Source organism: Podarcis muralis, chromosome 5, assembly GCF_964188315.1.
Source record: "Podarcis muralis chromosome 5, rPodMur119.hap1.1, whole genome shotgun sequence".
Lineage (NCBI taxonomy): Eukaryota > Metazoa > Chordata > Lepidosauria > Squamata > Lacertidae > Podarcis > Podarcis muralis.
This window is the reverse complement of record NC_135659.1, coordinates 100842768-100869305: the sequence shown is the minus strand read 5'-3', so window position 1 is coordinate 100869305 and position 26538 is coordinate 100842768. Positions and strand designations below refer to the sequence as shown.

The window sequence follows — 26538 nt, the reverse complement described above, 5'->3', positions numbered from 1 at the left end:
CTCGCGCGCGCCACCTGTTTCCATTGGCTCCGCCGGCGGGGAAGGCTGCCTCGGTATTTCAGGAATGCGGTAGTCATGGCAACGTTCCCCTCTCCCTTCACGCTTCTCCTGAGCCTGTGCTTCCTGTCTTACGCCAATCGCAAGCACAGCCTTGGTCAGCTGATCCATCGACTGCGGGCGTGGCGCGCGGGAAAGCTCGTCCTTCACCGTTGGGGACAATCCCTCCTCAAACATTTGAATGGGTTCAGAGTACAATTCCCACCCAAGCCGGTGGATTAACATCGCAAAGCGCGACCAGTAGTCTCTCACTGACTGGTTCCCGTTTGCATCCCATCAGTTCCCGCCGAGTCACACTTTGCTGCACATCACTGGAATACATCGCATCCATCGCCTGGAAGAATTTCCTAAGGTCTTTCAAGGCGGCATTTTGCATTGCCATTAGGGGCCTGATCCATTCCCTGGCCCCATCCTGTAGATGCCTGACAATATAGGCCACCCTCTCCCCATCGTCAGCAAAATCCTTCTGCTGCAGTTCCAAAGTGTACTCTATTTCCGTTCGGAATGCGTTGTAGTCCTGGGGCTTCCCCCCAAACTTGTGTACCAGTCCCGGTACCTTCCTTGCGATGGGGGTGGGTCTGACCTGAGCATCCTGAGCCCGCCTTTCGTCCAACCGCGCCGTCAGAAGAGCCACATGCTGTTCCAAATCTCGGTTCCTCTCCATCAGATTTTGCACTCCAGCTGCTCCCTCCGTGGCGCCAGCTTCTCCAGTTTGGCTCATTATGCTGCCTGCCTGTCGCTGCGCACAAGCAACGTCAGTGACTGACGGATTGCTGTAATAATAATAGGGGTTGCTCGTGCGTAAGTTGCCGCCACTCCTGGCTAGGTTGCCTGGTTAAACCTTTCCTGTCTGGACAGCCCTTCACTTCGTGGCTGTCTCAGTCACTAGCAGAATCCGTCAGTGGGCGTCTCTTAAACGTTTTCCAGCATAAAAGCTGTTTGACACCAAGTCTCCTCCTACTCTCCCTGCGCAGAGAGGGTGTGGGTAGCGGAGGACCCGTGCTCTCCCCGCTGGTGTCCGGCAAAGAGTCCTGGAGCCCTCTCGCCGATTCCCCCATCTGCCCCCCTTTATCCCTGGTGTTGCGCTGATTTCCTTCCCCATCTGCTGATTTCCTTCCCCATCCATATTGTTTTTCAGGTTGGTGATGGTATCTTTCGCTTCCTCTTCTTATCTTCCTCTTCTTATACGGGTGCCTTAAGGAGTTGCAAATTCTCTCCAGTTAACCTTTGGCATGGATGTATTTGCAAATTTTTGCTCTGTCTCAGTGACACCTTGATGTTGTGATGAATGTAGAAATTGTTTTGCAGTTTCAGATTCAGACGTTGCTGTTTTACCCTGTTACCACCACTAGAGGGGTAAGACAGGGTTGTCTATTGGCCCTAGCATTGTTTAATTTTTACATTAACTCATTGGTGACTCACATGGCCAATGATGCTTTCCACCCCCCCAAATTAGCAGGCCGATCTCTGAATGTTCTTCTGTAAGCGGATGATGCCACACTTCTTGCCAGATCCCCTACTGGACTGAGGAGAATTTTGCAAGCTTTACATGAATACTGTGATCAGCATGAGCTCCAACCCAAGATCATGGTCTTCTCTGCCCGACCGAGACTCCATCGATGGTCGATGAACGGGATCCCCCTAGAGCAGGTTAACTACTTTAAATATCTGGGACAAGTAATACGGTCAAATAGGTCTTTTCTGGCCCATAGAGACTATATAACAACTAATGCATCTAAAGCAGCCATCCAGATTAGATCTCTATATGCTAAGAATCAGGCTCAATCAGTGAAGATAGCTTTGAGACTCTTTCAAATGAAAGTCCTCCCCCTTCTTTTGGTGGGCATCTCTTTAGGCTCCCGCAGGGATTTTCTGAAACTGGATTCTATCCAAACGCTTCTATTCCTTAGATTCTATTCCTTAGAGCCATCCTTAGGATTCCCCCCTCGGTAGCGGGTGCGGTTATGAGATTAGAGGTTGGATGGCAAGCTCTACGGTATGTGGCCTTGAAGACGAAGCTCTGGCTATGGCTCAAGCTTTGTTTTAAACCAGTGGGTATTGCCCCCTTGATATTGAGGGACGATTTCCAAACATCGTGGGAAAGGGAGGTCATTAACGAGGTTCAATCCTGCGGATTGTCTCACCTTTACTTTGAGTCTATGACGTACAATCAAGCTAGAGCTGTGATCTCCCGGAGACTGAGTGACATTGCCAGACAAGAGGACATAGCCCAGGTAAAACCAGGGATGTTCCTAGGGGACCAGATTTATCGGACCATACCAGCCCCTTACCTTGCAGAAATCCACTATGTGGAATACCGCAGACTTCTTACAGCGGCTAGATTGAATGTCCTTGACTCTGCGATATTGTGGGGAAGGTACAGGGGAGTACCATACGCCCAGAGAACCTGTCATTGTGCCATGGGTGCGGTTGAGTCCACCGAACACATTCTCTTGACTTCCCTTCTTATGCAGAGCTTAGACAAAATTTTATAGACCCACTCCTATTTCAATTTAGCTTCCTACCCGGAGAAAACCAGGTTTTACACTTGCTGAATAATGTCACTAGAGCTATACCTTCCTTGGTGGCCAAATTTCTTTTTTTAGCTTTTAAGTGTCGCAAGACTATAATTGACTGTATTGATATGGGGCTATCTGTTTAGCCCATTTAGTGTTGGCTAAGTTCTAAAATCTTCCTGGATGTTTTTAACTGTGTATTGACAAATGTACTTTTTTCTGACTGACGGTCGAATAAAAGGTTGATGATTAGTATATTTGATGACTGTCTTTTAGCTAAGTTGGCAATAATCTGCGTGCTTTCTTGCCAGACTCAGGCCATCATTGTCTCTCCGAATTACTGTATTTTTCCAGCTAGAGCCATTGGCACGTGTGAGATGTAAGTTGAGGTACGAGTTTGGAGAGGGGGCGGGAATGAGGAAGGGGCGACATATTGAGGTGTGTCGTATGCTGATTGGCTGAGGGTGACGTGTGGCACGTAGAACATCCACACCTCTTCCCATACATATGTGAAGTTTTCAAGTCTTGGTTTACATATTTCAGTAGAGTCTATATACTATTAGTGAGATATAAGGTAAGGTAAGGCTCATAAGATAGCTCTTATGTTAGTTGTATTTTTCCTTAACTGTGTCAGGTTTCATAGGTAGTGTTTTCAGTTGCAGTGAATGGTTTATCATTGCGGAGTATTGTGCTGTCATTGTTGCAGAGCAGAGTTTTAAAAAACGAACCATAAATCCTTCCATATTGTTTTTCAGGTTGGTGATGGTATCTTTCGCTTCCTCTTCTTATCTTCCACTTCTTATACGGGTGCCTTAAGGAGTTGCAAATTCTTACTTTTGTCATGGATGTATTTGCAAATATTTGATCTGCCTCTGTGACAGCTGGATGTTGTGATGAATGTTGAAATTGTCTTGCAGTTTCAGATTCAGACGTTGCTGTTTTATCAGTATATTTGATGAATGTCTTTTAGCTAAATTGGCAATAATCTGGATGGTTTGTTGGCAGAGTCAAACCATCATTGTCTAGCTTTCTTTTTGTATAAGAACTAGTATGAAAGAGGCCTCCTAGCATTCTCACAGGCCCATATTAGATCAGCATAAACAGTTGGGCCTGATGAACATTTACTGTTCCCAAGCCTAATCCTGCGGAAAGCCATCTAATTAGATTTTAATTTGACCCTGACCTGTTTTTAGGAGGTAATTTAATTATTGTTTGATTTTATACCAACGTTATATATTTGATGTTAGCCACCCTGAGCTTGGCTTTGGCCGGGGAGGGCGGAATATAAATAAAAGTTTGTTTTTATTATTATTATTATTATTATTATTATTATTATTATTATTAGTTAAGGCATGACTGCAGGGAGGGAGGGGTGAGGGAGGGGTGACATCATGGGGTGTGTCGTGTGCTGATTGGCTGAGGGTGGGGTGTGGCACCTAGAACATCCAAACCTCTTCACATACCTTGTGCCTGTAATCTTGGCCATAGGGGGTGGGACACCTGCAGCCCACCCAATGCTGCCCCTCCCTCATGTTGACTGGGTCCTGCATGCCAGTTTTTCTAAAAGATAGAACCAGAGAGGAAGAGAGTAGCTGAAGAAATTTGTTCTTCTAACACAGTAGATTGTGTAGGCTACTTATTTAGACATTCATCAAAGTGCCCTTACCCAAAATCTGTGTGTGTCAACTTTGCATTTAAAAATCTTGCTCAAGGATTCTCTGTGTGCTAAGCTCAACTTCTGCTTATGTCGCTATCGCCATGATTATGTATTCATCTTGCGGTTCTGTGTCCTCATAGTCTTGCGTTCCTCCTTGATATCCCCTGTATTTAATCAGAAAATGCTTTATTTGCTATGTGAATACGTGCATATTATTCTGGTCCTACAACAGCTGCTGCACATTGGGTCAATATCTTCATCAAACCAAGGTCTAGCTCCTGATCCACCACCACCAGTTCAGACCCCATGAATTCCTGTGTGACTCCTGGTCCTCTGAAGGTCAGGGAGAGGGGATTGGGGGCAGCATCTGCATGGGTGACAAGGCCCATCTAAGGGGCTGGGCTTGTTTTGCAGGCTCCCCTCTTTTTCCCACCCCAGTTAGGCATTTAAAAGGAACATGTTGATAACAACAACAACACCCATCTGGCTGGGTTTCACCAGCTACTCTGGGCAGCTTCCAACAAAATATTAAAAGATAATAATCCATCAAATATTAAAAGCTTCCCTAAACAGGGCAGCCTTCAGATGTCTTCTAAAAGTCTGGTAGTTGGTCTTCTCTTTAACATCTGATGGGAGGGCGTTCCACAGGGCGGGTGCCACCACCGAGAAGGCCTCGGAGCTGGACCTCAGTGTCCGGGCAGAACGATGGGGGTGGAGACGCTCCTTCAGGTATACTGGACTGAGGCCGTTTAGGGCTTTAAAGGCCAGCACCAACACTTTGAATTGTGCTTGGAAACGTACTGGGAGCCAATGAAGGTCTTTCAGAACTGGTGTTATACAGTGGTGCCCTGCAAGACGAATGCCTCGCAAGACGGAAAACCTGCTAGACGAAAGAGTTTTCCGTTTTGGAGGTGCTTCGCAAAATGAATTTCCTATGGGCTTGCTTCGCAAGACGACAATATCTTGCGAGTTCCTGCTGGGTTTTTTTCCTCCCCCCCCTTTTTCTAAGGCGCTAAGCCACTTATCAGCTGATCCGATCAGCAGATAAGCCGCTAAAAGCCGCTAATAGCGCTAATCCGCTAATCCGTCAATGGGCTTGCTTCGCAAGACCAAAAAACCGCTAGACGAAGAGAATCACAGAACGGATTCTTTTCGTCTTGCGAGGCACCACTATATGGTCTCGGCGGCCACTCCCAGTCACCAGTCTAGCTGCCGCATTCTGGATTAATTGCAGTTTCCGGGTCACTTTCAAAGGTAGCTCCACGTAGAGCGCATTGCAGTAGTCCAAGCGGGAGATAACCAGAGCATGCACCACTCTGGCCAGACAGTCCATGGGCAGGGAGGATCTCAGCCTGCGTACCAGATGGAGCTGGTAAACAGCTGCCCTGGACGCAGAATTGACCTGTGCCTCCATGGACAGCTGTGAGTCCAAAATGACTGCCAGGCTACACATCTGGTCCTTCAGGGGCACAGTTGCCCCATTCAGGACCTGGGAGTCCTCCACACCTGCCCGCCTCCTGTCCCCCCAAAACAGTACTTCTGTCTTGTCAGGATTCAACCTCAATCTGTTAGCTGCCATCCATCCTCCAGACACTCACACAGGACCTTCACCGCCTTCACTGGTTCTGATTTAAAAGAGAGGTAGAGCTGTTGCAACCTACTTTGGAGGCCACTCACCTACAAAGGGACAGAGTTCCTGCTCAGCAAGGAGCCCTTGGGTGCAATGAAGGAGAAGTGACTCATTTATCCTTGCAGTTTATTAGCTTAACATCGGGTTTTAGGAAAAACTCTTTATCCTTGCAGGAGGAGATGCTCACTTGCTCCTACTCTGAGAATTGCATCCTGCACACCTCTGGGCAAATTTGGGGAGGGTGTGGGGTGCACACATAGGGGGAAGCAGTTCTGTTGCACAAGTGTAACTCTTCTGCCATCCCGGTGATGAAAGCCAACTGTCACCTTTGTTGCTGAAGTTTCCTCTTGCCCAACCAAGGGCTGTGTTCACCTCTCTCTAACCGAGGGTTTAAATCTTGGCCCAGATCAGCCACAGCACCCAGACTCTTCTGCTAGCTGCATCAGGAACAGCACCATGAAAGCCAGGCTCTTCCTCGTCTTCTTCCTCATGGGCCTCCTCACCATCTGTGTTGAGCTGCCTTCTGCAGCTGGACAACAAGGTAAGGGCAGAATCCCAGGCCAGCCAGGCTTCCTTCTCCTCTGGTGGTGTTGACCATCTGCACAGCCTTCCTCTGAACCTGCTCCAATCTGACTCCACCCTTCTTAGAGTCCACCACCTTCTGTGGAAGTCTTTTCCATTGTTGAATAACTCTTAACATCAGAAAGCTCTTAATAATAATAATAATAATAATAATAATAATAATAATAATAATAATAAATTACCCGTATTTTTTCGCACCATAGGGCGCACCGGACCATAGGGCGCACCTAGTTTTTAGACGGGGAAATCAATAAAAAAAAAAAAATCTCCACCCCCCAGCCCCAAAGAGCAGCGTACAGGCTGCACACAACCTCTCCCTGCCGGAGGGGTTGCGCGCAGCTATGGAACAAGCCAAGGCAGCGAGCGGGATCCATCCCACTCACTGCCTTGGCTTCCTCTTTAGCCCCACGCAATCTCTCCCTCCCGGGAGAGGCTGCATGAAGCTAAAGAAGCCATAGCCCCGTATAGCCTCTCCCTGCCGGAGGGGTTGCGCGCGGCTATGGAACAAGCCTGCATTCGCTCCATGGGACGCACACACATTTCCCCTCAATTTTTGGAGGGGGAAAACTGCGTCCAATGGAGCAAAAAATACGGTACTATTATTATTTATTTATATCCCACCCTGCCCAGCCGAAGCCGAAGCTGGGCTCTTGTCATTTGAATCTGGAGCAGCAGCAGCAAACCTGCTTCCTTCAACTTCCATGTGACGGCCCTCCAGATATTTGAGAATGGTCCACATGTCACCCCTCAGTCTTCTCTTCTCCAGGCGAAGCCTACCCAGCTCCCTCAACTTTTCTCACAAGGCTTGGTTTCCAGCCCCTGGGTATGTTTAGCCTGGGGAAGAGAAGCCCCACAGTTGACCTGATAGCCATCTTCTGATATCCAAAGGGCTGTCTCATAGAGGATGGAGCAAGTTTGTTTGATGCTGCTCCAGAGGTGGGGACCTGAAGCAATGGATTCAAATGGCCAGAAAGGAGATTCCGACTCAACATTAGGGAGAACTTTTTGGTGGTCAGAGCTGTTTGACATTTTAGGGGTGCCAGGACATCTCTTAGGCTGGCCACTGAGGACTGTGTTGGTGTCTTTGTGATAGATGGTTTCATCTTCCCATAGGAGCTGGTTGAGCAGAAGGTGGAAGGGCTCACAGCATTAGCCTTCCAGTAGATACTGAACCGGGGGACACAGGTGGCACTGTGGTCTAAACCACTGAGCCTAGGGCTTGCTTATCAAAAGGTCAGCGGTTTGAATCCCCGTGACAGGGTGAGCTCCCGTTGCTTGGTCCCTGCTCAGGCCAACCTAGCAGTTCGAAAGCACGTCAAAGTGCAAGTAGATAAATAGGTACCACTCCGGCGGGAAGGTAAACGGCGTTTCCAAGTGCTGCTCTGGTTTCGCCAGAAGCGGCTTAGTCATGCTGGCCGCATGACCTGGAAACTGTATGCCGTCTCCCTTGGCCTATAGAGTGAGATAACTGCGACTGGACATAACTGTCTGGGGTCCTCTCTCTCTAGATACTGAACCCCCATGAGATCTTGGGATGGGGGGCTGAGTGGGGCTGTCCTGGATTCTCACAGAGGCTTGTGCTTGTTCTGGCCTGAGATCTGTATTCCGGGGGATGGACACTCAGCTCACGGGCAACAATGCTTGTGGAAAAGAAAACTTCCACAGCATTGTGGTGTGGGAGTCATCTTTCTCTCCTGCAGTGCGTCCTGGACAGTGTCCTCCGATTAAAGGCCCTGGCACATGTGCAATCTCCTGTCAGAGTGATGAGTCTTGCGGCCCTGGGAGCAAGTGTTGTAGTACTGGCTGTGGATTTGCATGCAAAAGAGTCGTTGAAGGTGAGAGAAGCCAGCAGGTGCCAAGCCCATTGCTCTCTCCAGGAGAGCAGTAGCAGGAAGACGCTCAGACCCAGCAGCTAGGCGTCTTGGAAGGGAGCAGTGAGTCCTCTCACTGGCCGTGGGTGATGGAAGGCGGGAGTTTGTTTCTCACCAAATGATTGGCTGGTATAGCAGCGGCGTATTTGGCCTCCTATCACAGGTTCTCCATGGTCTAGAAAGTTCCTTCTCAAAGAAAGGTCTGAGAACCTTTTGGCCACGTGGGCCAGGTATTTCTCTCTCCATGATCCCAAGGGCCAGGCGTGACTTGTGGGTGGAAGAAACCGCCTGCTCAATCATCCGACTGTCATAGTGACATCAGGCAGATTGGGGCCTCGTGTCAATCATGCAGCACGTCCACGGCAACCGGCTGGGAATGGTCTGCTTTCACCTGCCCTGCACCTCCCGTTAGATTTGGCATCAAGGGCAGGGCAGGTGGGCAGGAAAAATGGGGAGGCCGAGGTACCTGGAGGAACCCCACTCCTGTTTTAAATGAGAGCCAGGGTTACAGGAGAAGACAGGCCCCAGTGGGCATTGTTAGAATCAGGATAGAATCCAGCCCACCGGGGAACAGAGCCCCCTGAGCAAAATGCCGGCCAGGCTTGCATTTCTGTCCACAACCACTTGCATCGAGGCCCCCACCCCCATACCACTCAATCTTCTTGCGGTTCCTGCATTGCTCATTTTTGGATTAGATGACCTTTAGAGTCCCTTCTAACTCTTCAATTTTATTGTACCTTACTACACCAATAAATTATAGAAACATTCATTCCGTTTCTCCACAAAGATTATCCCTTGTCTGCCCTCTTTAAAACATTTGTTAGCTCGATCATGCATACAGTATTCCATACCTTTATATTTTAATCTTCCAAAGTCCAAATTCTCATTCTCACCCCATGGATGATGGCCCAGGGGTTGTACCCCTGTTCACTTCACTTACCAACCTGCCCCCACCCAACCCCCCATCCTCTTATCCAACTGCCCTCCCCTGATATTCCACCAAACCTTACACCTTGTACCCTGACACCTCACCATTACCTGTCCAGAGCTCACTAGACCACCCATACTTCCCTTAGGCCCCGCTGCCCTATCCTTAGAAGCATTCCGGCAGGTCCTGCTTGCACTTTTGGCCCAGCTGCATCTCTTTCCTCCAGCCCCCCCCCCCCCATCTCGCTTGCCAGCACTGCTGTCATGGCCCAGCAGCTCTCAGAAGTTATCGCACTGTAGTTCACAGCATTACCTGTTGGCAGCCAAGCAAAGTGCTGCCTGATGACAAGCTTGCCTTTTTATTCTATATCAAGATACAGCATTCTTTCAAAGTGCTGTGTGGAGTTTCCATTTTCATTCCACTGCTTGCTACCCGTTGAAAACCAAATCCCCAGTAGAGCATCCCAGTATGGGAGTCACCATTTTCTCTTCCAGTGCATCCTGGACGGTGTCCCCGGCCCACTGGAGGTGGGGTCTGCGCAGAACTCTGTAAGGGTGATGCCTCTTGCTCACCTGGGCAGAAGTGTTGCAGCAATGGCTGTGGCCACCAATGCGTGACAGCCATTAAAGGTAAGAGAAGCCAGCGGGTGCCAAGCCCGTCACTCACAGCAAGGCCCCCAGAAGAGCTGTGGCAGGAAGGGAGTTAGGCCAGGAGCTTGAGGTGTTAGAAGGGAGAGGCAACTCCTCTCGTTGGGTAAGGAGGATGGAAAGTGGAAATGATTATTCTCCACCAAATGATTAGATCAGCGATTCCCAAAGGTTTTGAGTCGTGGAGCACTTCTGAGGAGAGAAGTATTTTATGGAGCACAGTTGCCTCCCTGATGCCAAAGGCACATATTTATTTATTTTTATTTGCAGTCTCTTTGCGGAGCCCTTGGAGATGCCTCACGGGGCACCAAGCACTCCGTGGAGCCCAGTTTAGGAACCGCTGAGTTAGATAGTATAGCAGCTGCACACTTTGCCCCCTCTCTTGGGTTCCGCAAGGGCCAGCGGCTTGCTGTTTTATTTAAATTCTTTAAAGGAAAGCTGGGGAGGCGAGCTAATAGTGACGATGAGCACCAGGTGGCTTGGGAAAAACGGCTAATTAGAGTGCTGATAAAGCTCGTTTCCAGAATTGCTTGGCTATAATCCGTCGCACAATACAGCACAATGATTTTGTGTTGATGGTTTCCATGGCTAATTAGCAACCAACAAGCATCTGGGATGAGTGACCTCCATTGTTAAACTACATCATTCGTTCCCAGAATAAGTAATGATGGCCACCAACTTGGATGGCTTTGGAAGAGGGTTAGACAAATTCAGGCTATCAAGGGCTACTAGTCACAAGGGTGATGCTCTGTTTCCACTCCTGGAGACAGCATGTCTCTAGATACCAGTTGTTGGAGACCACAAGTGGGGAGAGGGCTGCTATTGTGCTCAGGTCCTGCTCCTGGGCTCACCAAAATGGGCATTTGGTTACTCTGAGGAGAAGATGCTGGACGAGATGGGCCACTGGCCTGATCTAGGGGCTCTTATGTTCTTCTGGGGCCTCCAGAGACAGCCTATCCAGAGGTTCTTGGGGACATCTGACTGCTTTGAGAACAGCATGCTGGGCCAGATATGTCACTGGTCTGATCCTGCTGCCAGACTCTTCTGACGCTTTCTCTTCTGTCCTAGGGTAACTTGGACTGCAGAGTGGATGAGCCCCTCCGTGAGACTCCTCACCTTGAACAGGCACCGCAGCCGACTTCTCTCTGGCTTCCTTGGGAGTAGAAGACTGTACAGTGGCCCGAAACCCTAGGCTCACCCAATAAAAATGATATGAGTTTCCCATGAACCTTGGTCTCCGCCATCAAGTTACTGGGAAGACAAAGGAGAGGTTACTGGGCTGCTGTGAATGTATAGCATTGTGTAAACGGGATGGCCTGCTGGTCTCTGGGGAAACTGGTTTGACTGGAAGGTCTTACCTTTGGAGAAGCTATGCTGGTTCTGCTCCACCAAGCTTGTTCTTCTACAGGCTTGTTCATTCTGTCTTTAATAATGCTCTAAAACACACGTTAAGGGACACGGGTGGTGCTGTGGGTTAAACCACAGAGCCTAGGATTTGCCAATCAGAAGATTGGCAGTTCAAATCCCCGCGATGGGGTGAGCTCCCATTGCTCGGTCCCTGCTCCTGCCCACCTAGCAGTTCAAAAGCACATCAAAGTGCAAGTAGATAAATAGGCACCGCTCCGGCGGGAAGGTAAACGGCGTTTCCATGCGCTGCTCTGGTTTGCCAGAAGTGGCTTAGTCATGCTGGCCACATGACCCGGAAGCTGTACGCTGGCTCCCTCGGCCAATAAAGCGAGATGAGCGCCGCAACCCCAGAGTCGGCCATGACTGGACCTAATGGTCAGGGGTCCCTTTACCTTTAAAACACATGATAAGGTAATCAACCCATAATTTCCCAGATTCCCCCTGGTTCTTTTTTTAAAAAAATAAAGAAATAGCATGGCATGTCCAATTAAGGTCCAGAGGCTGATCTTAGGGACAAGTTACATTTTTTTTTTTAATGACTTCACATTTGCATTCTTTAAGTACTCCAGTGCCGGGATTTGACAGGGGAAGTACCAGGTATTGTTTCCCAGGCAGTAAAGGTTTCCTCTGGGCTGAGCTTGCTGCCCAGGTAATTGGTCCCGCCCACTCATCTAATCAGCGAATTGTGAGCAGGCATGTGCCCCCAGGGGCGGGCTCACCCTATCCTTCCGGTATATAATGAAGGCCTGTGGCTTGCACTACAGCCATGTTTCCTTGGCTCTCCCACCCTCCCTCCCTTGATATTTTAATGTATTTTTGATCTTTGTTGGAAGCCGCCCAGAGTGGCTGGGGAAGCCCAGCCGGATGGGCGGGGTACAAATAAATTAACAACAACAACAACAACAACAACAACAACAACAACAACAACAACATATTGCTGTCATTTGTTGCTCTGCTAGACCTTGTTATGGCATAATTGGTTGCTGTATTCGGGTCCAGGTTGGAATTTTCCCACTTGGAAAATGGGCTCCAGCTCTCTGGTTTTCGCCATTCTCATAGCAGCTTTGGCGGTTGGGGCATTTCATAGCCGTTTGAACTCGGGGGGTGGGGTAGGGGGCTGTTTCTGCAAGACAAGCTGCTGATCACCTGGTTCCCCCCAATGCCTCCAATGGACCCCCCTCCCCACAATTCCCAGAGCTGCTTTACACTTAAAATAAAAAACTGTGTGTGCAATGGGGAACCTGCCATGATACGGGCAAGGTGGCAAGGGTCATGCCTAACCAGGCATTCGATTTGTGAATTTTTCAGTTTGTGAAGGAGGAAGTTGGGAGTTGGGGCCAAGGTCTTGTGAGTTTCTGTTTGCCACTGTGCATTGCTTTGGAGTCACAAGACACTGTTTTGCATTCCACACATTCCAGAGTGTTGGAAGTCTCACGGAAGACAGGAGACGGATGTGACGTTACTGGTTTCCTGTTCCTTTGTTGTTCAGTTGCTCTCTGCTCTCACAGAGAGAGGATGTCTTTCATTTCTGTCTGTGTAGCTTAGCAATAAAACTCTTTAGCCATGTAGCTCATAAATCTCATCACTTCTTCTGCTTTGATTCTCTGCATAATGGGAATGCGCTTGGAGCCTTATCAGAGGCTCAGGTCGTTAATTATCATCGGAGGCGATTCCAAAGGACTCGACTGGAGGAGGAGGAGTAGCTCAGTTGTAGCAGAGGCTCCGACAGGTCTTTTCCCTCCTACCCCCCACCCCATCTCCCTTTTAATCTTTGAAGCTGGTTAGGAAAGAAGTGTGAGTCACAGAGCTCTTGGGACCACGTGAAATCCAGCTAAGGGCTGTGCGTTTCTGAGCGTTCCAGGCATGTCACTTACGTTATCTGGGGAATCCTCCGCACTGTTCGACTCTGGAGGAATTGCTGAAATAATGCAGGGCGTGGGGCGTGAGTCTTGTCCAAACAGTCCTGTCTAGGGCAGTTTGAAGGGGGAACAAGAGGCCCCGTCCTGGGGCAGGGCTCCTTAGCCTATTGGCCGCTGTGCTACACAATTTCAGTTTGCTCACAAGGAACCAGGGTGCTATAGGGGGGCTGGTATCTCCTGGCAGATGCAGCGCTTATGCCAAGCTTTGGAGAAATGGCAGGGAGATTTCAGGGGATGGAGGGTGAAATATACTCTGCTGGGGGAGCATCCTGCAGGTCTCACAAGAGAGGAGATTCTGGCTACACTTTAGGAAGAACTTTCTTACAGTAAGAGCGGTCAGACAGGGGAACGGATGACCTCAGGAGACCGTAGACTCTCCTTCCTTGGAGGTTTTTAAGCAGAGGCTGGATGGCCATTTGTTACGGGTCCTTTAGCTGTGATTCCTGCATTGCTGGGGGTTGGACTAGATGACCCATGGTGTCCCTCCCGACTCAATGGTTCTGTATGCAAATGGTGGTTCACAAACAGTCAGCGACAATAGCAACCCTACAATGGCACAGGTGGGTTCTTTTTATTAATGCCCAACACACATACAGAGCCAAACATTCATACAGATTCTCATATGGCATCTGGTTTCAGGGGGTCGCTGGTCAAAGGGAGCCAGAAGCAGTTTAGGATTGTTTACCGGCTCTTCCTTTGCACGCCTGGAGAGGGGGGCTTGCTCTGAGCTGTGCTTTGGGCTCCGGATTCTGCCCTCCTCCCCCGCTAATGGACTGCGGAGGCCTCCATCTCTGTGGACGGGATGAACTCCACCTTCCCCCTCCGGTGTGAGATTTAGTCATTGCCTGTGGAAGGGAGGTGTGAGCCATCCCCCTCTGGCTCAGATCCTGCAACTCTGCAGCTGCACTGAGCTCTTGCTTAAAGTGGGGGGCGGGGGGGCTGTGCTAGCTGGGTATTTTGCCCAGGGTGAAGCCCCGCACATCTGGCTGAGTTTCCCCAGCCACTCTGGGCGGCTCCCAATCGAGTGTTAAAAACAATACAGCACTAAATATTAAAAACTTCCCTAAACAGGGCTGCCTTCAGAAGTCTTTTAAAGATAAGATAGCTGCTTATTTCCTTCACATCTGATGGGAGGGTGTTTTATAGGGCAGGCACCACCACCGAGAAGGCCCTCTTCTAAGGCCCGGGAGCTGGATCTGGCCCAATTGCCTTCTAAATCCGGCCCGCAGACTGTCCGGGAATCAGCTTGTTTTTTACATGAGTAGAATGTGCCCTTTTATTTAAAATGCATCTAGGTTATTTGTGGGGCATAGGAATTTGTTCATTTCCACCTCAAAAATATAGTCCGGCCCCCCACAAGCTCTGAGGGACAGTGGATTGGCCCCCTGCTGAAAAGGTTTGCTGACCCCTTCTCCAGAGGGACGCCAATGAGGCTCCCAGCCTGTGTGTGTGTTGTGTGTGTGTGTGTATGCAATTGCACATGGGAGTGTGTGCCAAACTGGGTCTTTGACTCAGGTGAAACAAAGTCTGGTTTTGCCCCCGGTTAAAGCAAGCCTAGCTGGACAGTCTGGGAAGGGAAAGGGCATGCCAGAAGCAGTACCACAGGAGGCCAGAGGGGGGGCAGAAGAGGGCAGCTCCCCATCTGGAAGACAATGCACCCCAAGTGGCCGCACTGGTTTCTTGGGGACCCTCATGGGGCTCTTTCCTGCAGAAGCCCCCCCCCCCCATGCTGTGTTCCGGACGGAAAGTCTTCAAGTCCACGGCCAGACCCAGCAGTCCTTGGAGTCTTCCTTTAGGAAGTGCTGGATGTAGGGGACCCTAGAAGAGAAAGCTCAGTGGTCAGGGTGTGTGCGCTGTCCTTCACCCTACCAGGCCTCCCCACAAAAAGCACAGAGGCTGACCCCCCCACGGGCCTTTGGAGCTGTGCCCCTTCCTCTTATTTGTTTGTTTGTTTATTTCATTTCTGTCCCACCTTCTCCTCCAAAGAGCTCAAGGTGGTCTGAATGGTTCTCACATTCTCCCTCAATCTGCACCACAACCTTGCGAGGCAGGTTAGGCCGAGGGGCAATGAAGGTCACGCCCCGGGAGCTTCTTCCTAGCTGAGTGAGGGATTCGAACCCTGCCCTTTCCCAGTGTGATAAGAATTTTAAGGTCCTCGATATATAATAAATGTTCATGAATGCACCAAGCAAACACGTACATAAATATATAACCCACATGTCTGAAACAGCGCAGGAAAACAGCCATGAGGCCATTTTGGCTCCCAAATTGAGCAGATGTTTTCTCTGCAAAGTCAAAGGAAAATGGAAAAAGCTCTCCATTGTCTTTTCCTTCACAAATCCTGTCTTAAGGGTATGTCTGTCTGTGTATTAATAGGGTGAGCTTGTGACCTGGCTCAGGAACTAAGTAGTTATCATTACGAAAGACTGGCCAGGCTTCCCAGGGTATCCAATCAAGTGAGCATTAACAGGTAACCTGCCAGACACGAGGTAAACAACGCACTCAGATTTCTGTTGTAGACAGCCCCTTCTGTGATGTAGGTATGATGTATCTGGGGGTGGTCTTTGACTCCAGGGCGGGCAATTTAAAATGTCTATATAAGGGCGGACACACCTGGGTTCTGGGTCCTCCTCCTTTCCTTCGTGTGAGTGAGGACCCTGTTGCAACAGCTTAATAAAGATCAGGCTTACTAGCTGCTTTGCTTCTCAATATTCTCTGGTTGGCCTCTGCTATTTTCTCCTACCAATAGGGAACCCACTTAAGGGCTCTATAAGGGAAAAGGGCAGATTTTGTTTACAACAGTGCCCATCCTCCCATGGTGCCGCCTCTGGCAGCTTCCTCACCTGGCCTGCCCCCTCCTGCCTTGGCACCTTGGGGGACGTTGGTGCATTCCATGGAGAAGCCGGAGAAGCAGCACTTCTGGTCCCCTTTGCACTGCCAGTCGTGGGCACAGGTGTCGCTGCACGGCTCTCCTCCTCCCGAGGGCGCCTTCCGTTGCACCAGGGGGCACTTCCCAGGCTTCTCTAAGAGACACAGAGAGGCAGAGAGTGAGAGGGGGGTGAGTCTTCTTGGCGCTGGGCAGATGGAGTTTCAGGAAGGAAGGGATTGTGCATGAGCCCAAAGTTTTTCCCAGGGCTGTGGCTGGAGAATAAGCAGCCAAGATGGCTCGTTTCTTTCCTGTAAAGGGCGTGTGCTAATGGAAATGCACCCACAGACACTTTTGGATTCTGTCTGGTAATGCATTAATGAATCACGTCTGGCTAGTTGGGGATTTGGGGTGAGCCTCTGTACTTGAACCCCCAAAAGGGAATTTTCTCCCACAGGTTTACTTCCACCCAGGGCCGTCTTAACCATAGGCGCCAGGGGTGAGGGGCACCTGAGCGCCAGGCTCTCTGGGGCGCCAGGCTGAGATTCCGGTGCCCAAGAGTTAGAGTCCGGGGAAAAGCCTGCCCATCGGTCGGAGCGCCGCAGTGGGCTCTTCTGCTGCAGGCAGGTCTGCGCCACGAGTTCGGGAGCGAGCGAGTGAGCTAGCGAGGTGCTGAGGTGGCTGGCCAGAGCTAATGTAGGTATTTTAGGACCGGTGTTATGTGGTCTCAGCTGCCAAATGCTTCAGAGAACCTAGGAATTGAGATAGACTGCCCCTGGACCTGGAGGTTCCACCAGAAGATCAGAAGAGCCTGGCTGCCAGATCAAGCCAAAGGGAGCCCACCTAGTCCAGCCTCCTGTTCTCCCAGTGGCCAGCCAGATGCCACAGTGGCACAGAGTCTTGTGGGGACCTTGAGCCTGGCACATGCACATGAAACCCAACTGACAGGAGCAGCCGAGTCTGGAGCTGATGCAGCCTTCAGGAGAGAGACCTGATGCCCTGGCAATGGGCACCCCTTGCATCTCTTCTCCTGGGGCACAGCAGGGAAAGGCCCTGTGTTTTAGAGACTGGCCAGTTTTCAGCTTTGCTGCCTCCTACCATGTATGGTTTTCCCACTAGTGATGTATGGAAGTGAGAGCTGGACCATAAAGAAGGCTGATCGCCGAAGAATGGATGCTTTTGAATTCTGGTGCTGGAGGAGACTCTTGAGAGTCCCATGGACTGCAAGAAGATCAAACCTATCCATTCTTAAGGAAATCAGCCCTGAGTGCTCACTGGAAGGACAGATCCTGAAGCTGAGGCTCCAAGACTTTGGCCTCCTCATGAGAAGAGAAGACTCCCTGGAGAAGACCCTGATGTTGGGAAAGATGGAGGGCACAAGGAGAAGGGGACGACAGAGGACGAGATGGTTGGACAGTGTTCTCAAAGCTACCAGCATGAGTTTGACCAAACTGTGGGAGGCAGTGGAAGGCAGGAGGGCCTGGCCTGCTCTGGACCAGGGGGTCACGAAGAGGTGGACACGACTATACGACTCAACAACAACAGAGAGCAGAGGTGAGCCATCCTAGATGGCCACTGATAGCCTTCATGGGCCACACCCTGTGGCAGAAAGAACGACTGCTAGAGACATTGAGTCAACAGGGTGCAAGCAAAACAAAGCAGGGTGCTGGATCAGGTCAGTGGCCCATTTGGTCCAGCATCCTGTGGCCAACCAGATGCCTATCTAATCCTCTTGTAAAGACATCCAGGTGGGAGGTCCTTGCCGCTTCCTGTGGGAGAGAGTTCCATAGTTTAACTGCACTGCATGAATAAAATTGGTCCTGCCCCGAATAAGAGCGTAAGAAGAGCCTACTGGATCAGGCCAATGGCCCACTTAGTCCAAAAATCCTCTCCCTTCCTGTAGCTTCCAGCAACTGGTGTTCAGATGTATTGCTTCCTCTGACTGTGGAGGCAAAGCAAAGCCATCCTGGCTCGTAGCTACTGATGCCCCTCTCCTCCATTACCGTATTTTTTGCTCCACAAGACACACTTTTTCCCTCCTAAAAAGGAAGGGGAAATATCTGTGCATCTTATGGAGCGAATGCATGGTCCCTGGAGCCAAATTCACCATCGGATCACATAGCATGTCCGTGGCTATAGCCTGCACCAAAAAAATCACGCATCTACTGTTTCGTGGTGCAAAAACGTGGTTACAAAGCACAGGTCCACATGGATTCTCAGGATTTTTGCATTGGGCTACCCCAAACTCACCATCAAATCACATATCATGTCTGTGGCCATAGCATGAACCACAAAAATCATACATCCACTGTTTCGTTCAGAATATTTTTTTTCTTGCTTTCCTCCTCTAAAAACTAGGTGAGGCTTAGGATCAGGTGCGTCTTATGGAGCGAAAAATACGATAATTTGTTGAAGCTATTCAGGTTGGTGGTCCTCACTGCCTCTGGTGGAAGGGAGTTCCATAGTTTAACTATGCAGTGGACGAAGAAGGACTTTCTTTTCTCCGTCCTGCCCCAGGTCAGGGCCGGTTTCCTCGTTACCTTCAATGGGCATCCTGCACACTTGGCTCCCGCAGCCTGAGTCACAGCACTTCTGCGCCCTGGGACAGCTGGCGTCGTCTGTGCAGGAAGAGTTGCACACCAAAGGCGCCTGGAGCTTCTTCAGCAGCGGTGGCGGGCAGCTCCCGGGCTTCTCTGGGAGCAGACGAGAAAGCAGAGAATGAGCAAGAGAGGGTCACATCTTGAGGAGGGCAGGCAGCCGGGACTCTGTGGCCAAGGAAGGTGTGCTGGGGAGGTGGATCTGAGAAGGGTTTGGAGACAGGCAGCTGCTGCCTTCGAATCACAGAACTGCAGAGTGGAGGGGACCCCAACAGTCATCTACATTTCACAGCACAATTCAAAGTGTTGGTGCTGACCTTGAAAGCCATAAACAGCCTCGGTCCAGTATATCTGAAGGACCATCTCCACCCCCATCGTTCAGCCTGGACACTGAGGTCCAGCGCCGAGGGCCTTCTGGCAGTTCCCTCGCTGCGAGAAGCCAAGTTACAGGGAACCAGGCAGAGGGCCTTCTCGGTGGTGGTGCCTGCCCTGTAGAACGCCCTCCCACCAGATGTCAAAGAGAAGAACAACGACCAGACTTTTAGAAGACATCTGAAGGCAGCCCTGTTTAGGGAGGCTTTTAATGTTTAAGAGACTACTGTATACTTTGCTAGAAGCCGTACTCTGTATACTTTGCTGGGCGTGGTATAAATAAATTATTATTATTATTATTATTATTATTATTATTATTATTATTATTATTATGTCAAACCCCATGCAATGTGGGAATCACAGCACCTTGGCTACAGTGGAGCACTGCAGTATCGCCGGTCGCCCACAGCCTGCGCAGCCCTGCCTTGTCTCTCTGTACCACCCAGTGCCCCTTCCTTCTTGAGGTTGGCAAGGTCTCATGGTCCGATGGGATGACTGCACAGCCCCTCTCTCTGTTCTTAATAGGACAGTGACTGAGCCACAGGCCCACTGCAATCTCTTCCCAAGCCCAGAATTCGGGATCTGACTATGGCTGCTCAGCAGGGAAGGCACTCTGCCCATGCTCAGAAGCACACACATCTTCTTGGCACTTGGTCATGTTCCAAGGGAGGGCACTTTGCTCCAGAACTGTTTCTGGGACTCAGGAACCAACTTAAATTCAACCCCATTTCTCTCGCTGGCCCAGGAACAAAAGGCCTCCAGAAAACATGGGTAGATTTGCTCATGTCATCTGGGGTGCATTTGCACCCACCAACTTTGAGCTGAAGACCCTCCCCATGAGATTTTATTTATCTGTTATTTCATAAAATCTATACACTGCTTGATTGTAAACAAACAAACCAACTTCCAGGTGGTTTACAACAACAATGAAACTATTAACTATTGGAATGAATCTGGAAGGAAACCATTAGAAGAATCAGCAGCAATAATTTAAGACATTCACAAAGTGAAAATGTCATTAGACTAGAAACAGATTAAAATTTGCATGAACTTTGTCAACATCTGCTTGCCTAACAAAAATGCTTTTAGCGGCTTCCAAAAAGAGTATACTAAATGCACCTGCTTGATATCAGCAGGCAGGGAGTTTCAAAGTTTGGCACTGCCGCACTAAAATACCAAGTTCTTACAAGTGCAGAATGGGTACAACGTGGCACTCATAATATTGTCAGTTCCACCAATCCAAGCAGCCCAAGCTGTGCATCTGGGCAAGGCGATCTTGCAGGTAAATCAAACGCGTCATCAGTGGCTGGCAAAGCACAGGTACCTTGGCTGGCAGGCAGGCAGATGTGTTTGCAGGCAAATTCACAGCACTTCTCCCCCCCGGTGCACTCGCTGTCCGCTTCGCAGTCCACCTTGCAGGGGGGGTCATACAGCCCATTGGGGGAGGCGGGGCAGAATCCATCCTTCCCTGCACGCAAAAGAGATGGGGAGAAAGAAGGCTGAGCAGCCAAGAGGCTGGGTGTGAGCACGCTCCAGGCCCTCTCCCTGCCAGTCCTGGGCTCTGCATTTTGAGGGTGTGCACCCCCCCCCCCCAGGGAAGGTGCAAGGGGGCAGTTTGTCCACTAAACCCCCGTTCAGGGGCAGACCAAGATATTTTGCCGCCCGAGGCAAAGGAGAAGATGGCTGCCTCTCCCAGTTCCACATACAGAAGCCTTTTGGGGATAATTTGGCTGTGTTTCCTGCACTGCAGGGGACTGGACAAGAATTGGAAAAACACAGGAAGTCCCAACAGTGGAAGATTGGCAGATGAAGATGGTGGATTTTTCGGAGCTGGCAGACCTGACTGGAAGAGTCTCCGACCAGAAGGAGGAGGAGTACCAGGAAGAATGGATTAAATTTAAAGACTATTTGGTTAAATATGTTAAGGTAACTTAATTGGAAAAGCTTGCAAATAATAGATAGGCTTAGGATTTAAATAGGTAAGGATAAGATTTAAGATGTTTAAAGTCAAATTAGAAAGAATGAAAGACGTTAAGTGACCAAGTTAATTTTTTGAGAAAATCGATTTTGGAAAACTGTTAAAATGAGATATAATGAAATTCAACCAAGGGGATTTGAGGAAGTCACTCAATAATGTTACCAAGATTTAAACAGGATGTATGTATGTTTGTTTGTTTGTTTGTTTTGAATTTGTGAAAACCAATAAAAAATTTTTGAAAAAGAAAGAAAGATCAGAGCTTCCCAAACTTTTCATTTTCGTGACACACTTTTTGGACATGCATCATTTCATGACGCAGTGATTCAGTTTTACCAGCAAACCAGAGGTTAAACTAACCCCTTTCTGGCCCCAGGAGAAGCTCTGGGTGTGTTGTGTGACACACCTACGCACTGCAGCCGACGCACTAATGTGTCGTGATGCACAGTCTGGGAAGCTCTGGACTAGATAGACATAGCCTGCAGGATCAGGCCAATGCCCCCCTCTAGTCCAGCATCTTGTTCTCTCGCATGAGCTAACCAAATCTCCCAAGGGGACCCGAGTTCAAGAACTCTCTCCCCTCCTGCCATTTCCAGCAGTACCCCAAACACTTTGGGGTACAAACAGTTCAGGTTACAAACTCTGCTAACCTGGAAGTAGTACCTCGGGTTGAGAACTTTAATTGATGAGAATGGAAATTGTGCACCGGTGGCACGGCGGCAGCAGGAGGCCCCATTAGCGAAAGCGCGCCTCAGGTTAAGAACGGACCTCTGGAATGAATTAAGTTCGTAGCCCCAGGTACCACTGTATTGCTGTGGGTGGCATGTGCCAGCCCTGCCCTTCAGTGCCTTCTTGCCACCACTCCCTTACCTTCTCCATCAGCAGCTGCCGCCTGAGGCAGCCTCCTCACTCTGCCTAATAGCAGGGCTGCCCCCATCCATACAAGAGGGGATGTTTTCTCCAAGCTTTGCACAGATGCCATCGTATCCCCACTGCAGAAAAAGATGTCTCACAGTCCAAACCAGATTCCTAGCTGGGCTTGTGGGCTCGAAGGGACGTTATTCCATTTGTAGTGACCCCTGGGTTTCATTATTCTGGTCCCAAGTATATCAAGAAGTATCTAAATTAATTAAACCCCCTTTTCCAACCTCCCCGCAACTGAGTATGTGGGCTGATAACACAAACACTTGTCCCTCTAAAGAGCTATTGACATAGATGTCAGCAGTAGCTACAACAAGATTCCCTGGTGGCCCGCTGGAATGTGGAGTTAACCAGGGCTATTGACAGTTTGGCTCCGAAGCGCCCTCTCCGGTTGCATGGAGCCCAGACAGCCCTGTGGTTTTCCACGGATCTGAGGGCAATGGAACAATTGCTCAGATGGCTAGAGCGTCGGTGGCGGATAACTCATTCTGAAGCCAACCAGACACGGGTTGGAGCTCAATGTTGAGCCCACCAAGTGGCGATAACAACGACAAAGAAGACTTTCTTCACCGCCTCTATTGCATCTGCAGAAAACAGCAGCAGGAGACTTTTTCAGGTGGTTCGCAATTTAGCGGAACCACCTGCTACATCGGGGCCCAGTAGGGGCCACATGATCTCCTGCAATGATTTTGCAAAGTTTTTTGCAGATAAAATCGCTCAGGTTCGGGAAGAGGTAGACTCCACTGTGGGAGCAGGGCCGGGGTGGGAGAGTGCTAGAGTCCTGTCTAGTCAAGTGGCGTGGGATCAATTCCAATCTGTTTCCTCCGAGGATGTGGACAGGCTGCTTGGACGAGTGAAACCAACCACCTGTCTCCTTGATCCTTACTCATCCTGGCTTAGAAAAGCTAGCTGGGAAGGGCTGGGCGATGGGCTTAATTATTATTAAGGTGCGTCCTGAAGAATATCCCTCTCAACCCCCCCCCCCACCTTGCTTTCCTGATCTTGGAGGGGCCTCTCTGGCTCAGCCACCCCATGGCGGCCTGGAGCAGGGGACCCAGCTAGCATTGCAGGCCCAGCTGGTGGGGAACCAAGGAGCACATTGTTGCCCCAAGGGGGGAAACAGGCTGGTTCTGCTCTGCTCCAGCTGCTGTGACTCCAGCCCCCTCCCCACCCCAAACCCCCACCTTAAGAACACAAGGAGAGCCTGCTGGATTAGGCCAAAGGGGGCTTGTTACGTATTGAAGTTCTCACCCTGGCCACCAGGAGTATTGTGTATGTAGTTTTCACTCAGGTCCATGTCAGTTATTTTAGGTGGGAAACCCTGGATTGTTGTTGCTACAATGTTGACAGCCGGCTGCCTATAAAAGCAGGCCGGCTGAGCTGTTGGCTGTTCAGTTCTGTTCCAGCTTACAAATAAAGAGCTGCTTTGGAGAAATCGCTGCGTCATCTGCTATGTTCGCCCACAACTTAACAGGGCTCATCTAGTCCAGCCTTGTGTTCTCACGGTGGCTGACCAGGTGCCCCAAAGGGAAACATGCAATCAGGATTCGAACACAGGAGCCCTCCCCTGGCAGTTTTGCAGCAACTGGGATGCAGAAGCCTTGCTGCCTCCAGAGCCCATCCATTGCCCTCTCCTCCTCCATGAATTGTCTGACCCTCTTCTGAAGCCATCTCTGTTGGTGGCTGCTTCCTTCCTGCAGAAGGGAGTTCCAAAGTTTAACTCTGCGCTGTGCAAACAATTCCTTTCTTTCATCCATCCCGAAACTTCCAACATTCAGCTTCGTTGGACATCCACGAGTTCTATGAGAGAGGGGAAAAGACCTCTCTCCACTTCCTCTGTGTCAGGTGGAATCTTATAAATGTCTATCATGTTGCTTCTTTCGATTTTTTTTATATCTTTATTGTCACTGTCCCATACAGAACAATGAAATTGAAAAATCTACATAAGACATTCTCCACAGTCTTTACAACCCTGGATGGCATTGTTTTTCCCCTGGCTGTGCTGCTCCCAAACCACACACACAGATCATGTTAATACACGCTCCAGAGTACAATGGTAAAATGCCATCAACAGGTCCTTTGAGAGATTGTTTTTCCGGAGGATTCTCAGAAAATGTAACCTCTGCTGTGCTCTCTTCGTCAGGTCTTTGCTGTTTTCTCCCCAGGTTAGGTCATCTCTCAACTCCATTCCCAGAAATCGAAACACCGAGACCTGTTCCACGCACTTCCCCTCAATAATGAGTGGCTGAATATTCAATTTACATTTCCTAAAGTCCACAATAATCTCTTTTGTTTTCTTTAAGTTGAGGAGTAAGTTGTTTTTCCTGCACCACTCCCCCAAGTGCTCAACTTCCTTCCTATAGGCCGCCTCCCCCTCTCCAGCCGTGATTAAACCAACCACCGTTGTATCATATGCAAACTTAATGACTGGGGTATTCTTGTTCTCCTATGCCTCCTGCTCACCTTCTCTCTAAATGAAAACATCTCCCTCTGGTGCTGGATCTATGGGGAAGGAGGCTCCTCCTCAGCACCCAAGACAGGATGGCCCCCCTCCCCCCAGGGGGACCCGAATCCTCAAGTCAAGTTCTCACCTGTCCTCTCCTCTCCGTAATCTGGGGACTGGACGGCAGCAGCAGCGCAACCCTGGAGCAAGAGGAGTCCTGTTAGGAGCCAGAGGACTCCTGCCTCCATGGTGCTCTGGGGAATATCCAGCCTGGAATATCCAGATCTGAGCCACGCAGAGGAGCATTAAATGCTTTCCAGGGCGGGGCTGGCTCCCAGTGACCTACCTGGCCAGCTGTGCCGGTTCTGCTGAGGGAGCAGCCAGCATTGGCCCAAAATAGCCCTCCTGCTCTGGGTTCTGGGAGAAGCCTCGGCTGGGCACAAGAGCTCATCCTTTCCCTGGCCTGTAGTGCCTGTTCCCTTTCCTCTGGGCTGCCCTCGTCTGGGCACACCTGCCACCGTTCCTGACCCCAGGGACCGAAGCCAGCACCCCCCATAAAACGACCCATTCCACGCTCAGGTGGATCACACAGCTTGGCCAGGCCAAGGTGGTAGAAGAATTAGGAGCAGGGATGAAAACCAGGAGCGGAGGGCTCTCTCTCCTGCTCAAATCTTGCTTGCTCATTTCCATTTGGAGCATTTGATCGGCCACTGTGAGAAGAGGGTGCTGGACTGGCCTTTGGCTTGATCTAGCAGGCTCTTGTTATTTCCTTAATATACCCATATTTTTTAAAAAAAAATGATTTGGAGGGTAGAATCATAGAACGGTAGAGTTGGAAGCGACCCATAGGATCCCTTCCAACCTAGCAGTTCGAAAGCACGTCAAAGTGCAAGTAGATAAATAGGTACCGCTTTGGCGGGAAGGTAAACGGCACTGCTCTGGTTCGCCAGAAGTGGCTTAGTCATGCTGGCCACATGACCCGGAAAAGCAGTCTGTGGACAAACGCCGGCTCCCTCAGCCAGTAAAGTGAGATGAGTGCCGCAACCCCACAGTCATCCGCGACTGGACCTAACGGTCAGGGGTCCCTTTAACTTTACTATGCCTGAGGGATGCGGGTGGCACTGTGGCTTAAACCACAGAGCCTAGGGCTTGCCAATCAGAAGGTCGGTGGTTCGAATCCCCGCGACGGGGTGAGCTCCCGTTGCTCGGTCCCTGCTCCTGCCAACCTAGCAGTTCGAAAGCACGTCAAAGTGCAAGTAGATAAATAGGTACCGCTCCAGTGGGAAGGTAAACAGCGTTTCCGTGCGCTGCTCTGGTTCGCCAGAAGCGGCTTAGTCCTGCTGGCCACATGACCCAGAAGCTGTATGCCGGCTCCCTCAGCCAATAAAGCGAGATGAGCGCCACAACCCCAGAGTCGTCCACGACTGAACCCAACGGTCAGGGGTCCCTTTACCTTTTAGAGTTAGAAGGGACCCATAGCGCCATCTAGTCCACTCCCCGGATGATGCTCAGACAGAGGGGTTTGCACAGCAGGTCAGGAGCATCAACTGGCAAAGAGACCAAGGCAATGTGTGGGGCATGAGGTGGGGGAAGGGGGCAAAAGTCTGGGAAGGGAGGCAAGGAGGACCTTCACGTATCTGAAGGGATTCCCCATGGAGGGTGGTGCAAGCTTGCTTTCTGCTGCTCCAGAGGTCTTGAGCAAAATTGGGCAGAGTAGGCAAGGTTGCAGGTTCGATCCCTGTAGAGTACAGCTGCATCTTCCTGCCTTGCAGTGGGCTGGACTAGATGATGCGCAGGGTCCCTTCCAGCTCTATGACTCTGACTCAAGAGCAGGAAGAACTTTCTGATGGGAAGAAGAGCCCTGGAGGTTTTGAAGCAGAGAGTGGGTGGTCATCTTCCAAGGATTTAGCTGAGATTCCTGCATTGCAGGGGGCTGGACTAGACGACCCCAAGGGGTACCTTGCAACTCTCTATTTCTTTGAACAAGGAAGGAGGAGGCGGCAAATGGCAGCTGGGTCAGGGGGGCCCGAGAGAGTCAGGAAAGTGAAGCAAGCCGAAAGTCAGAGGTGAAAAGGGAAGTGGCGAATCTTGTGATAGATTTCAGTAAAAAGAGAAGCCGTGTGGAGAGGTGAGTTGGCTGGTAAGAAAAG

General features: G+C 50.2%; 1 protein-coding gene across 1 annotated transcript; it reads right to left on the bottom strand.

Annotated features, from left to right (window-relative positions):
* Positions 1-13756: 13756 nt before the first annotated feature.
* LOC114598394 (whey acidic protein-like) lies at positions 13757-24725 on the bottom strand. Its single transcript, XM_028732056.2, has 5 exons — positions 24537-24725; positions 20374-20517; positions 18621-18773; positions 16058-16237; positions 13757-15032 (listed from the first exon to the last, which is right to left on the bottom strand). Exons 1-5 carry the CDS (start codon positions 24634-24636, stop codon positions 15007-15009), a joined length of 603 nt encoding a protein of 200 aa, XP_028587889.2. The 5' UTR covers positions 24637-24725; the 3' UTR covers positions 13757-15006.
* Between the last annotated feature and the right edge of the window lie 1813 nt (positions 24726-26538).

Coding starts and splice junctions, on each gene's coding strand:
- LOC114598394 (XM_028732056.2), bottom strand. CDS start 24,636: ATGGAGGCAGGAGTCCTCTGGCTCCTAACAGGACTCCTCTTGCTCCAG. Junction 20,518..24,536: donor TTACGGAGAGGAGAGGACAG/GTGAGAACTTGA, acceptor TTTTGCGTGCAG/GGAAGGATGGATTCTGCCCC. Junction 16,238..18,620: donor GTGCAGGATGCCCATTGAAG/GTAACGAGGAAA, acceptor TGTGTCTCTTAG/AGAAGCCTGGGAAGTGCCCC.